Consider the following 12,497-nt stretch of genomic DNA (forward strand, 5'->3'; position numbering starts at 1 on the left):
ATCTGTTTTCTGGTTTGGTTATGGTTGTAGTAACACCCTTTTTCATGGTAAATGGACTTGAGCTTGTATAATGCTTTTCTAGTCATCTGACGCCTTATCAGTATGAGTGTAGAGATGACCCACTACCTACTGATCCACAGCTTACAGCTAGGAATAAATTATTTTTGTTTCCAGTTACTAACATGAGAAAACATCATATGAATAATATGACTCGGCATGCTCTTTTAACCTTCATCCAAAATAAGACACTCCGTCAAAGTGATTTCATTGGACTTTATTTAACTTTACAGGATGTGTTTACAGTTTGGACTCAGCGTGGATAGCAATGAAGGGGTCCTCTTCAGTATTGCTAATATAGAAGTGGGCACGGCCGTCACCGCCCACATTGATCTGCTTGCCAGTGCACCTGCCCCCCTCCTTCTGACCAGAGATGATGTCACAATAGGTGCCGCCGGGCAAGCCGGTGTTCAGGGTCATATCCAGATTCCTGAAGGAGAAGACAGAGTACATGTTGTTTTAAAAAACATTAAAACAGTGGTATTACTTGAGTTTTTTGACACAAAGCAGTACTCTGTTGTTTCCGGTAGAAGTACTTGAGGTCCTTACCAGTCATCATTATTAAAGACGATGAAACCACGGTTTCCACGTCCAAAGGCAACCTGGTTGCTCTGGTTGTCCCACCAGTTGGCATGAGGCTGTCCGCTGACGACATTACGGAAGATTACCATGTTCCTAAATGGACGATGTGACAGAGACATTTTAATAAACATAGTTTTCCCCTCTGTATGACCAAGAAAAAGCACATCATGTTCCCATCTATGGGTCAGCTTTCTTACTTGATCTGGCGCCATCTGTGCTCGCACACCCATCCGTCTCCACAAGTCTGGTCAGGGTTGATGGGAACAGGCTTGGTGGATCCATCACCATGGGAGGGAGGGCCCATCCAGTCATTCTGATCCTACAATATAAAGACAAATAAAGGTTTTTAATAGATTTAACTTCAACGAAAAGCCCAGCCCAAATTAGGTCAAGTCCTTCATACTAGCCTGCTGTTGCCGCACATTTCAACAAATAAAAGGAGGTCTAGAAGCTGATATGCCAGTACAGCAATCAATAGTAATGCTATCTGATGTTGTTCCTTTTGTACCCTCTGGTGATAGTGATAGTAGTCCTTTAGTAGTTGGAGTTGTGGTAGGGTAGGTAGAAAGGGGGATGTAGAGTATTAGACTAGTTTGACAGGGGGGAGTGCCCCAGTCTGGGTACTTGATCCTAGTTCCGCTTCCCCCACCCTTTTACAAACCTGGGTCTATCGAAGGTGTAATTATGAGTTGTGCTAGGGAAGAAGAGGGAGGTAGAGCGTCAGCCAAGTCTGACCAAAGTGCGTCGGCCCAGTGGGAGCCTCTCCATTGACAACAATCTAAAATAGGTAGGGAGACGACTCTAGGCATTGGCAGTGTGCTTGGCCAGCAAGTGGTACAGGCTATTTAAGACTCTATGAACTACAGGTGACTCAGTTCACGTCAACAGTAAAAGCAAATAACTTCAGTCTTATCTGGCTACTCTGAAAGCTGAACCTGCCATTCAAAATTCTCCGTCCTTTACCCGTTTCTGCTTGCTTGCACTGCGTCATGACGTTTACTCGTTTACAAGGTTGTGCAAACACTCAAGAGTCCTGGAAAATCCCAAACCTGGTTCAGATACACGTTACACATATGATTGTCGCATTACTCCTATTTTTGAAGCAGAATTTACCTTTCCATTGACAATGTGGCGGTTCCAACGGAAGCTAGACATCACCCTGGTGAAACCATAAGGATGGGCCAGCATGTAGCCGACGGCCATCTTGTAAAGCCTGGAGTCCCAGAAGGTAACGATGGAGGCACCACCAGCACCGTGGCCCCTCTGGTTGTCATGGTTATCAACGAAGACAAGAGCATTGCCATCGGCCATAAAGCCCCATCCCTCTCCCCAGGACCTGCACACAAAAGTAGGGTTTATTTAGAGGTAAACTTTTAAAATGGCCAAAAATAGTACAACACACCAGCTCTAGTCAATAACAGATTTTTGTCAAACCCTGTTGCACAGTAAAATCTAAGTGGAGCTCTGCAGTGGCTTAATCAAATATATCAATTTCTCACAGAGATAATAGAAAACCACATACTTGGTGTAAGACAGTTTCTCGCCGTTCCATTTTCTGAAGACAGTTCCCAGTTTGGCACCATATTTGAACTCAGTCACCCTTCCAAGATGGGTGTACTGTCCGGATGTGATGGGCTCACCTCCCAGATCAATAACCTGGAGGGGAATCAAATTCACATTACAGCTCACATCAATCATACAATCCAGAGAAATGTATGTTTCAGATTGCTGCACCAAGTCTTTGTTTTGAGGAGTGACAAATAAAACCAAGCATTTTGCACACACATCTGTTGTTTGTAATGATAAAGCATGTTTATTTTTATATTACAGGCTTTTTTGCAGCTTACAGCCATTCTTTTATTATAATAAATGGCTTTATCCTTTTACAGTATATGATAGTGTCAGTTTTACCTCTATTTATACGGCTGTTTGTGAAATAATAATGTCTTGTTGGATATTAACATCTGCTCCCAGTCTGCATGTGTTTGTGTTTGTCATCTGGATTCCTGTGCTTATTTTCCCACAGCTCTGTAGACTGCTGTTAGGCGTTATCAGTCATAAATATTTGTCATGTGGGTGTATCTTAGCCAATGAATCAGTGGCCTGCATGTAGATTTTAAGCGTTGGAAGGCCCAGTAGTATCTTTGAATGTAATAAGTATTACTTGCATCTGTGTTCACTGGCTGCATGTCTTCCTGTAAGTTTGGCCGACTAGCTAAGACAGTCTTTGTGGTGAATGGTGTAAGTTTAAGTCAATTAACATAATGACTTAAACATTTACAGCATGTGTTTTAACCCTGCAGAATCCGTATGAAGTTGGAGTTAAAGCTTTTGGGCTGATTGATATTTCTTTCTCTCAACTGTTCAACATATTTGACCCTTTCAATGATAATTTTGTAGGTATTTAACACTGGTAACACTAGGGTAACACTGGTGGACTCAGAGGGGGGCCAAGAGGGCAATCATCCCTGATGCAGAAAAGTTTGAAAAAACATGACACAAATGCCTTTTGATATTCCTTTTTGCTGCTCTAGAAATGGATAAAAAAATAAAATTTGCCATCTTTTATGCCCTCTAAATGGACTAAAGTTGATGAATGCATCCCTTGATGCCCTTAAAAAGGACAAAATTGAACAAACTGCTCTCTTAAGTGCCTTCTAAATGGACAAAGTGTGATGATTTTCCATCTAAATGGATATAATTTTCTCAACTGCCCTCTTTGGTGACTCTTAAATGGATCAAGTTTGTCCAATTGCCCTCTCAGTGGAAAAAATGTGACAAATTTCAATCTTTGGTGCCTTCTAAATGGATAAAATTTAACAAATTTCCTTTTTTAGTGCCTTCTACGTGAAAAAAAACTTAACAAATTGCCTTTGGAAAGGACCAAATATGATAAATTGTCCTCTTTGGTGCCCTCTGAATAGACAAAATTGTTGAAATTGCCCTCTTTGTTCCCTTCTAAATGGACAAAATTTGATGATTTTCCATCTAAATAGATACAATCAGCTGAATTGCCCTCTTTGATGACTTCTTGATGGACAAAATTTACCGAACTGCCCACTTTAGTTTATTTTAAATGGACAAAATATGACAATTTGTCTCTTTTGTGCTTTCTAATGGACCAACTTTGACAGACTGTCCACTTTGGTGCCCTCTTAATGGAATAAAGTCATGAACTGTGCCCTTTGATGCCCTCTGAATGGACAAAATTTAATGTTTTTCATCTAAATAGACACAGTTTGCTAAATTGCCCTCTTTCGTGATTTCTAAATGGACAAATTTTGATCAGTTGCCCTCTAAATTGACAAATTTGACAAAATACCCTCTTTGGTGCCCTCTAAAATAATTTTTAAAAAAATCCTGAATTGCTCTCTATTTGTGGAGAAAATAACTAAGTGCCATAAGTTTCCTGGTAACAAGGTAACATTAGTTAATTTTATTCCAACTGTTGCAACTTGTGTGTGCTGGTGCCACACCACATACAACAGGTAACCTTTTATCATTTTCGCCACTGCCCCTTAAACATCCTGAATCCGCCACAGGGTGTAGCTTACCTCCTGGAAGATGAAGGGTCTGGATCCACCGGGGAACCACTTGGTGTTGAGGTTGTGCAGACGGCCGTAGACGTTAGCCAAGTCGCCAGGCCACATGTGCTTGCAGGCGTCCACTCTGAATCCAGCCACACCCATGTCAATCAGCTTGTTCATGAAGTCAGCAACCTTGCCCCTGACATAATCTTTCTCCAGAGCGAGGTCCAACAGGCCAACCAAACGACAATCACGGACCTGGAACAGAAAATTTACCATGTGCACTCACAATTTATCATTGTTGTTTAAAAACTCTCTAAATGGTCGATTTGGAAGCACCAGCCCCTGTAATAGACTTCAACAATAAACTGGGAATCATTACACCCTCCTAGTAGTGTTTTATCATTACCTGGTTGGCATCGCCATAGTTCTCAATATTGCCACTTCCGGTCTTGCATTTGTAGTCATTGAAGTCCCAGTGGGTGAAGGGGATAGTGGGGAACTCCTTCTTGTTGGCACTGAACCAGCTTCCACATGAAGAGTGGGTTCCCTCTCCACCTCCAGCACCGCACATGTGGTTGATGACAGCATCCACATAGATGTTGACCTGCGGAGGGATTAAAGCAGGACTGAAGGTGCAAACACGGCTAATCAACACCTTCCTTCTATCTGTCTGCGCTTTCACAACTTTCTTTAGCACATTAGGTTCATTCAGCGGTCATCTGAATATGTCAAAGCTGCACTGGTCTACTGTGATGTTGTTCGTCTACAAATTGAAGCAGCTGTTGAACGTCCAAATCAAATTGTGGCTGATATTTCCTCAAGACACAGACCTAATAAGTTTGTTCTTTGATTAAAAAAAGTGTCTGTTATTTCAAAATGCCAGCTGCATGTTATTAGAAAGCTGTTTGAAATAATGCATAAAGCCTTATGTAATCTATCTGCCAACAATTTCTAGCCTTGTTCAAAGCAGCAGATTTATGAGCTGCTGTTACTCTTAGAGGAACATTGCTCTAAATGAATGTCCCTACATGTGTGTTGTGATGTGATGTAGTTTACCCCGACGTTGTTGCATCTGGTGATCATGTCTCTCAGCTCGTTCTCATTGCCAGATCTGGAGCAAAGGTTGTAGCCGATTGGCTGGTATCTCTGCCACCAGGGCCTCCAGGGGTTGTTGAGCACGATGTGCTCGTTAGGAGGGGAGATCTGGGAAAAACAGCGGGAATATATTTCAGTTATGATCACTTTAAACAGGAATGTTTGCAAACAGAGAATTGGAGTAGAAAAGTCAAGTGTACTATGCAAATAATAGTGGTGCTCTTAAGGAGACACTTAAAATTTGATCTAATTGTCATGAGGAGTACATGTGTTTTTAATTATTTTTGCTGATATGTGCAAATTGTATATTAACATTTTCAGAGCAGGCAGAGCCTTGCACCCTTTGATGCCCTCCTAGTGGGACCCAGACCCCAGGTTGGGAGCAAATGTGCTGGATGAGCAGTGGACAACTTGTGGCCTGGGGCAGCTCTTATTCTCACTCAATCTGGCTGGAAGTTTATTACAAATATCAAGAAATCAAAAACATGAGGAAAACAAGCTTGAATTTACCTTAAAATATGAAAACAGAAAATTCTAAAATTTTCTTTGATTACTGGTATATCTTTGGTTCTTTACAAGATATTAGCAATATAACTGGTTGCAACTGTCCCTGGAAAAATAATTTATTTGCATCTTTAATGTTTAAGTAAGAAAGACTTAGATAACCAGTAGTTTAAATTAGCTTGAGTTTTGATTGAATTAAGGATTACTATTTGTATCTGCATGATGAAAGCTATATATTTGTTTATTCTTTTTAAATACTAAGTAATTAATATTGTTAAATTCAGATTCCACCTCAGTTTTTTTTTTTTTTTTTAACAATGTGGTCCTCTTGTGGAGAGAGTAAAATAAAGTTTAGACAAATTTTAGCCATTTCAACCCTTTTTAATTTTAGTCTAATTTTAGCCGATGAAAATTCAAAACATTTCAGTCTAGTTTTAGTCCATAAAAAATCCTCACATTTTAGTCTTTACTTTTAATCCAAGCATTTATTGTCTTGCCTAAATTCGGCACCAAATCATGGTAGTGTGTTCGATGCACCATGCCAAACCTGGGGTCCCTGCTTTCTACAGCTGAGAGACAGAATAGTAGAATTGCATTGTTTTTTTACAGATTTAGCCACAGTGGAGAAATGACACAGATTTTGAATGTCAGATGAAAACTAAAGTAATTTTAGTCTAGCTTTAATCATCCTGACAAAAACTAAACTTAGTTTTTGTCAGTTTTAGTCATCACAGATCTATTTTTGTTAGTTTTAGTCTAGTTTTTGTCATGGAAAAAAAGACTGTCGGAGAATAATTTTAGCCTTGGTTTTAGTTGATTAACACTGATTTTCAGTGGTCTTCTTTGTGCTACTATTGTGCAAAATATGTATATTTGATGTATTCTAACAATAAGATTTAAAATGCAAAATATTTGGAGTACCTTTTAAAAATTCGATGATGGAAAAGCAACAGAATTCTGCAAAATATCTAAATAACATGGCAATGTCTGTGTCCTTTTTATGAATTTTATTGAATTACCACAAAAAAGCTTAGTTACGCTCTACGTTTGTAACACAAACAGACGGTGCTTTTTGTCCATTCTCTCTATCCATATTTTTCCACCTTCTCTCAGAGCTTACAGGTACGAACCCAATGGTCACGGTAATTACAGGGGCAGTGCAGCAATGTAGCCAATAGTTTAGGCAAGAGCATCAAACTTAACGAAGGAGAGGACTCAACTCACATTTTCAGAAGAAAATCTGCTGATTATTGTATGACTTTTAAGAAACTGCTAACATATGTAAGGCGTTAGCTCACCTGTGCACATAGACAGACAAGTGCATGAGAACAGCCGGGCAGAGCACGGACTGTGGCGGACCGTGTGAGACAGCAACCTCTAGCGGATGAATTTCTAACGTCCACCCAACCTTAACTACCGCGCATGAGCATGTGGGCAATGACAGTCTTAATGTTTACTAAGCTGGGCGGATCTATTTTCTTACGTAAAGAAGGCATAACTGAGTCTTTAGAGGTATTTTCTCGTTTTCATAGATTTAGTTTTATTTCTGTACGAAATTAAAAAATTTCTTTCACACATAAAACTAACGTTTTCAGTGGAATTTGAAGCAACTAACAATTTTATAGAACAAAGAAATAAGAAATCTGTCTGTTACAGGCTATACCTCTCAGATCCAAATAAGTGAACTATTTGTGACCGAAGCCAGATAAAGTTCCTGCAAGTCGGCATTCCGGTGGTTGAGAAAAATGGATACAAAGTCGTTTTCTTCAAAATGATCATTTTTCGTTTTTTTTCTCATTTTATGCAAGTCCGACATTTAAACTACTCATTCGATGAAAAAAGTAACACAAATGTGATATTTAAAAGCGCTAATTTTGTGTTTAAAAATGCCCTATTCTCACAGTTGCTGCAAGGATACTGAGGGGAGGGGAAAGCGAAACTGCGGGTTGATAATTGGCCACTCAGTTTGCCATTTTTCCCAGTTTCGCCCATTGAGATGGACAATAACAAACACCGCATGGCTCAAACGCCATCCCCTCTGTTTCGCCACCCCGGCTGTTTCTAGTTATCACCTTTATCAACAAGCCTCAAGATGAACCCTGCAGCGAAGAAAAGTAGAAGAGATGATGAGGAAGCGGCAAGCATTATCAACAGACTTCGGACAACTTCAAGATCACTCGACAGAGCAAGTTTGATGAAGGCGGATTTCCTATGGGAATATTTTGATGAGAGTCACCAGTCCGACTCAGAAGCTTGGTTTGGGTGGACTTTATGTAAGTGTGGCCCTGTTGTTCACGCCCATCACACAGCCTGCCTGAAGGTAGGAGAAGGCCTGAAACTTTAGCTGTTTTCGAATTGGCCTTCTACATACTCCTGCCAAACGCAGTATGCAGTATGTACTGCATACTACTGCGTTCGACAGTAGTATGCAGTATGAATGCCAGTCGGACGTTATTGTGTAGTATGCTTGGCCCGGTTTCCGGTACACAGAAGTACGTCATACCCTGGTCAATATTAAATGAAGCTAGTGTTTTCCATCCATTTATGTACAGAAAAAAATCTGGGAAGTGTTTTTATTTGATTTTTCGGGATTTCTATAGCTGTTGATTTTAGCTTAGCATGTAAAGTGCAGTGAAAGGACACGCTTGACAGCACCTCTCCGGTCGTTATGAGCCGTAACGGCTAAACAAAAACAACAGTGATCCTACAACATATTTTGCTATAGTACATGTTAAAAAAGGTAAAGATAAAAGGTAATGGCACTTCTTGTAACCGTCGGCCGTTCCGGTGAAAGTTACACCGCTCTCCGCTATTATGAACTCTGACCCGGCGCTTTGCATTGTGGGTAACAGTAGGCGAAGCAGACTGGTTCGATGCATACTGTGTAATTTTCCTGAATCAGTAAGTCATCCGGGTATTTTTTGGCAAACTGCAACTTTTGCATTTGTTGACATACGACGACGACTTGCAGGAGTTTTTACCAGCTTTGGTCACATTTAACTGTTTGAAGAGTATGACAGCCTCATTGATTTTGATGTCTAGTATTTTGTTTGTTTATTTTTTGTCAGTAAGACAAAATGCCCAAAGCAATTTTACATCTCGCTTGTTACCAAAATATGCAAAAACAGAGAAACGAAGGCTTATCTTTCTTTTCCTGTTTGCAGCTGTACATACCTGAACACCACCAAAGCCATTGGGACCCAAGAAGCGCTCACACTCTGCAGCGATGTCAGCCCAGCGCCACTCAAACAGGTGGACGATGGCAGTCCTGCCATGCTTGGTGTGGGGGTTGTGCTGGGCGAGGCCCAGGCCGAACAGAGCCACCAGAATGAACAGCTTCATGCTTTCCCTGAATGAGAGAGAAAACCACACTCAGCTGCTGCCCTGGCCCAGGTAGTTATACCCGAGTTCAGTCTCTTCTCCACCAATGAGAAGGCAGCTTTGTGGTTAGACAGCTGCTTCTTTCCCATGGCTTGTTACCTTGTTTCAAAACTAGCTGTGTCCTTATGAAAACACAAAGGAGGAGCTCACATATTATTCCCACACTCCTTTGCATCGTATGACAGTAACACTGATTCTTATCCTTTCGGTTGGATAAAACACATTGACACTTATGCATCACTTGGTTCTGGTTTCAAGGATTCAGCAGCAACTTTTGCCCACTAAACACAGAGATATATCCTTGTTAAGAGCTCTGTGTTGATGTTACCAATCCATAACATGTGTGGGATGTCTATTAGACAAAGTATGTCATCCTACTGTCTTTTAACGTTGAAATATGTCACTTATTAAGGCTGTCTGTGCATTATACTGTAGCTTTAATTGTCTGACATGTACTTCCAGCAGCTGTTTAAGGCTCTGTTTACATGACAGCGTTTTCAGGTGAAAACGCAAAGCTTTTGTAGCGTTTTACACGAGAACTGCATTTTGGTGCCTGAAAACGGAAGAATTTGGAAACGGGCTCAAGAGTGAAAGTTTTTTAAAGCGCCCCTGTCTCCGTGTAAACATGGAAAATGACAGTTTCTGAAAAACGGACATGCACACTTCGGCTAGGTCAGCTGTCAAGCACGAGTGTCGCAGCTTGACCCGAGCCGTCTAATGTAGTAGTTAATGGTGATTCAGCTTGTCAAGTCACAGACAGCAGGATTTAGAAAAGGGGACGCATTATTCTCGTTTGGAGGGCTATCAGTGCCACTTTCTTTAGATAAAGTCATGCTATTAATTTTAGAAATGATGACTTTTACCTTTTTAATCGATCATCATGATAATCACTGTAATCACCATTGTACATGGCAGAGAATTTCAAAGCTCATATTAACAAAAATAAAATGCTCTGCAGGTTAGTCTTGTTATGATGTAGATATAAGCAGAGAATAATTACTTTCCCACGGACAAATTCAACTCCAACAACCTTTAACTTCTCGTGGATTTTCTCATAAAGCGTGGTGCTGCTCATGAGCACAGCTTGAGCTTTTTCAGAATGATATTTCTATTTTCCTATATATCTGCTTCTCTGAATGATTACTGAAACAGGCCCCGTAGATGGAGTCTGTTTCCAGATTAAACTGTCCTGTGAGAACCAGGGGAAAGGAGTGAGACGGACAACAAGTAGTGTTTCTCTTCCCTCGCTTCTGCCAGTCTTTATTTTCTTACACAGAAATGTGGTTCTGTCAAACATAAAATGCAGCATTTGTTACTGTTTTTTTCCATTTAGCTTCCATATGCTTCTTTTCAAAGCCAAATTGCGTACAAATGTATCTAAAATTAACACATTCTCATATTTCTCTCTAATGCAAAGTTTTACAATATTACAAATAAAATCTTTAACATGTGCTAACAAATCAGATGATGGGAAACCTCATAAAAGTACTGGCAATGCTGGTAAAGCTGATCTAAACCATCTTAACACAAAATAGATACTCAATAAAGAAAACAAATGGTAAATACTGAACTTTACCAGTTTTCAAGGAATGCCAAGGGTGCCTTACAGGGTTAACAAAAACAAAAGGAGCATTAAAACAAGGCACAGCGGTCATAACGTGCTGCTCATAGCTTAAAGTAGCATGCTAGGCTAAAACTCTTCAACGTCTTGCAACATGGACATTACAGTGAACAAAATACACATACTGGCACCAAAACTAAAGTCATTACGACATTATTTAAACCATAGCATACTATGAAAGCTGTTTTGACATCATTTGTGTTTTATGATGTTAAACTAACCTGTCAGAACTAGGAGAAAGGAGTGAGACAACAAGTAGTGTTTCTCTTCCCTTGCTTCTGCCAGTCTGAAGAAGGGGGCTGCTAAGCACACTAAACCGTCTCCTAGGAGGGTTGAGCCCCCTAGTGGCATAATCTGGAACTACATCTTAAATCACCTATACAAAAATTAAGATAAAAATGCTCCCATTCACAGATTTTTGCATAAGCTTCACACATTATAAACAAAATAAATGACAAAAATGTGGTCACACATTTCTGTGTCACACACTCCCTGACAAAAACGAAAATGGCTCTTGACACCCAGTATCACCTTTCAGACAACTTTATAATATATATAATACATATAACCTTCAATACAGTAAAGGTGTGATGTATGTGTAAGGTACATGTGTGTATGAAATGTAAGGTGCAAAACTTGTGGGTGTTGGTATGTACTGAGAAGCCATCCGGGCAGAGACGTATGGTGAGGTAAGAGTGGAAACTGTGTTTTGAGGTTGAAGTGATGGTTCACCTAAAGTTTGATATGTGAACATCTGCTTTGGTTTCCTCACTCTGCCTGACCTTCTAACCTAATCGGGGGGTCTATTTCAGGTACTTGTGGAATCCTTTCATTCTCTCTGGGAACCAAAGGTTCATCACTTTCACTGTCTATTTCAGGTAGACCTGGGTCAGGTGGTAACTGGGCTCCTGGCTGGCTGGTTGACTGATTTTGGCGTTCATGTCCCTTATACCTGACAGGTACTCTAATATGTCTTTGCTCTTGTACAGGTACTTCAGCGTGACTGTTTGTTTGTATATTGACTGGATTTGTAGGATTCCTGACTGGAAGGTTCCAGGCTTCCAGGTTCTCTTTCTCTTTCAAGAACTCTCAACCAGTATCCTCCCGAGTCACTGGTGTCACTTTGTTATCTCCTCACGTTTCTGTCACAGTTACTGGTTTGTTTAGTTTGCCTCTTTGGTTAGGCAGAGCTTCGACTGGTAAGTCATCTACAAGCAGCAGTAAGTTTCGGTGGAGGACTCTTGTCTTCTGTCTGTCTCCTGTCTCATTATAAACTACATACACAGGGTTGTCTGCTACTTGTTCCTTGACTACATAAATGTTCTTTTCCCAATATGACCTAAGTTTCCCTGGGTCACCCCGCTCCCTGAAATTCCTAACAAGGACTCTGTCCCCGGGGTGTAAGGTAACCCCTTTCAGTTTCTGATCATAGTAGGATTTGCCTCGGGCACTGGACAGTTTACTGTTTTCACTTGCTATTTTGTACGCCTGTGTCATTCCTTCTGCCCACTTTTCTGCATACGTTTTATGGGATACTGTCTCTTTTTCACCTAGGAGACCAAACACCAAGTCTATCAGAGGACGGGGGTGATGTCCATAGAGCAAAAAGTAGGGAGAATACCCTGTCGATTCATGATGCATACAGTTGTAGGCATGCACAGTTTGTTGGAGGTGGTCGTTCCTTTTCTTTTTCACCGAGGGTCCTAAGCATCTGCATAAGAGTCCTG

At 40.6% G+C, this 12,497-nt stretch overlaps 1 protein-coding gene across 1 annotated transcript; it reads right to left on the reverse strand.

Moving 5' to 3' along the window:
• Positions 1-259: 259 nt before the first annotated feature.
• amy2a (amylase alpha 2A) lies at positions 260-9,134 on the reverse strand. The gene is made up of 9 exons (XM_041802363.1): positions 8,943-9,134; positions 5,226-5,372; positions 4,576-4,773; positions 4,194-4,424; positions 2,162-2,295; positions 1,753-1,975; positions 837-958; positions 607-732; positions 260-487 (listed from the first exon to the last, which is right to left on the reverse strand). The coding sequence occupies exons 1-9, from the start codon at positions 9,108-9,110 to the stop codon at positions 298-300; spliced, it is 1,539 nt and encodes a 512-aa protein (XP_041658297.1). The 5' UTR covers positions 9,111-9,134; the 3' UTR covers positions 260-297.
• Positions 9,135-12,497: the final 3,363 nt, after the last annotated feature.

Source organism: Cheilinus undulatus, linkage group 13, assembly GCF_018320785.1.
Source record: "Cheilinus undulatus linkage group 13, ASM1832078v1, whole genome shotgun sequence".
Classification (NCBI taxonomy): Eukaryota; Metazoa; Chordata; class Actinopteri; order Labriformes; family Labridae; genus Cheilinus; species Cheilinus undulatus.

What these genes read in the sequence shown, in the direction of transcription:
- amy2a (XM_041802363.1), bottom strand. Translation starts at nt 9,110, where the DNA reads ATGAAGCTGTTCATTCTGGTGGCTCTGTTCGGCCTGGGCCTCGCCCAG. An exon ending in GACCCTTCATCTTCCAGGAG is followed by an intron (nt 2,296 to 4,193) that starts GTAAGCTACACC and finishes ATTCCCCTCCAG; the next exon opens with GTTATTGATCTGGGAGGTGA. An exon ending in GTCTTTAATAATGATGACTG is followed by an intron (nt 488 to 606) that starts GTAAGGACCTCA and finishes CTTCTCCTTCAG; the next exon opens with GAATCTGGATATGACCCTGA.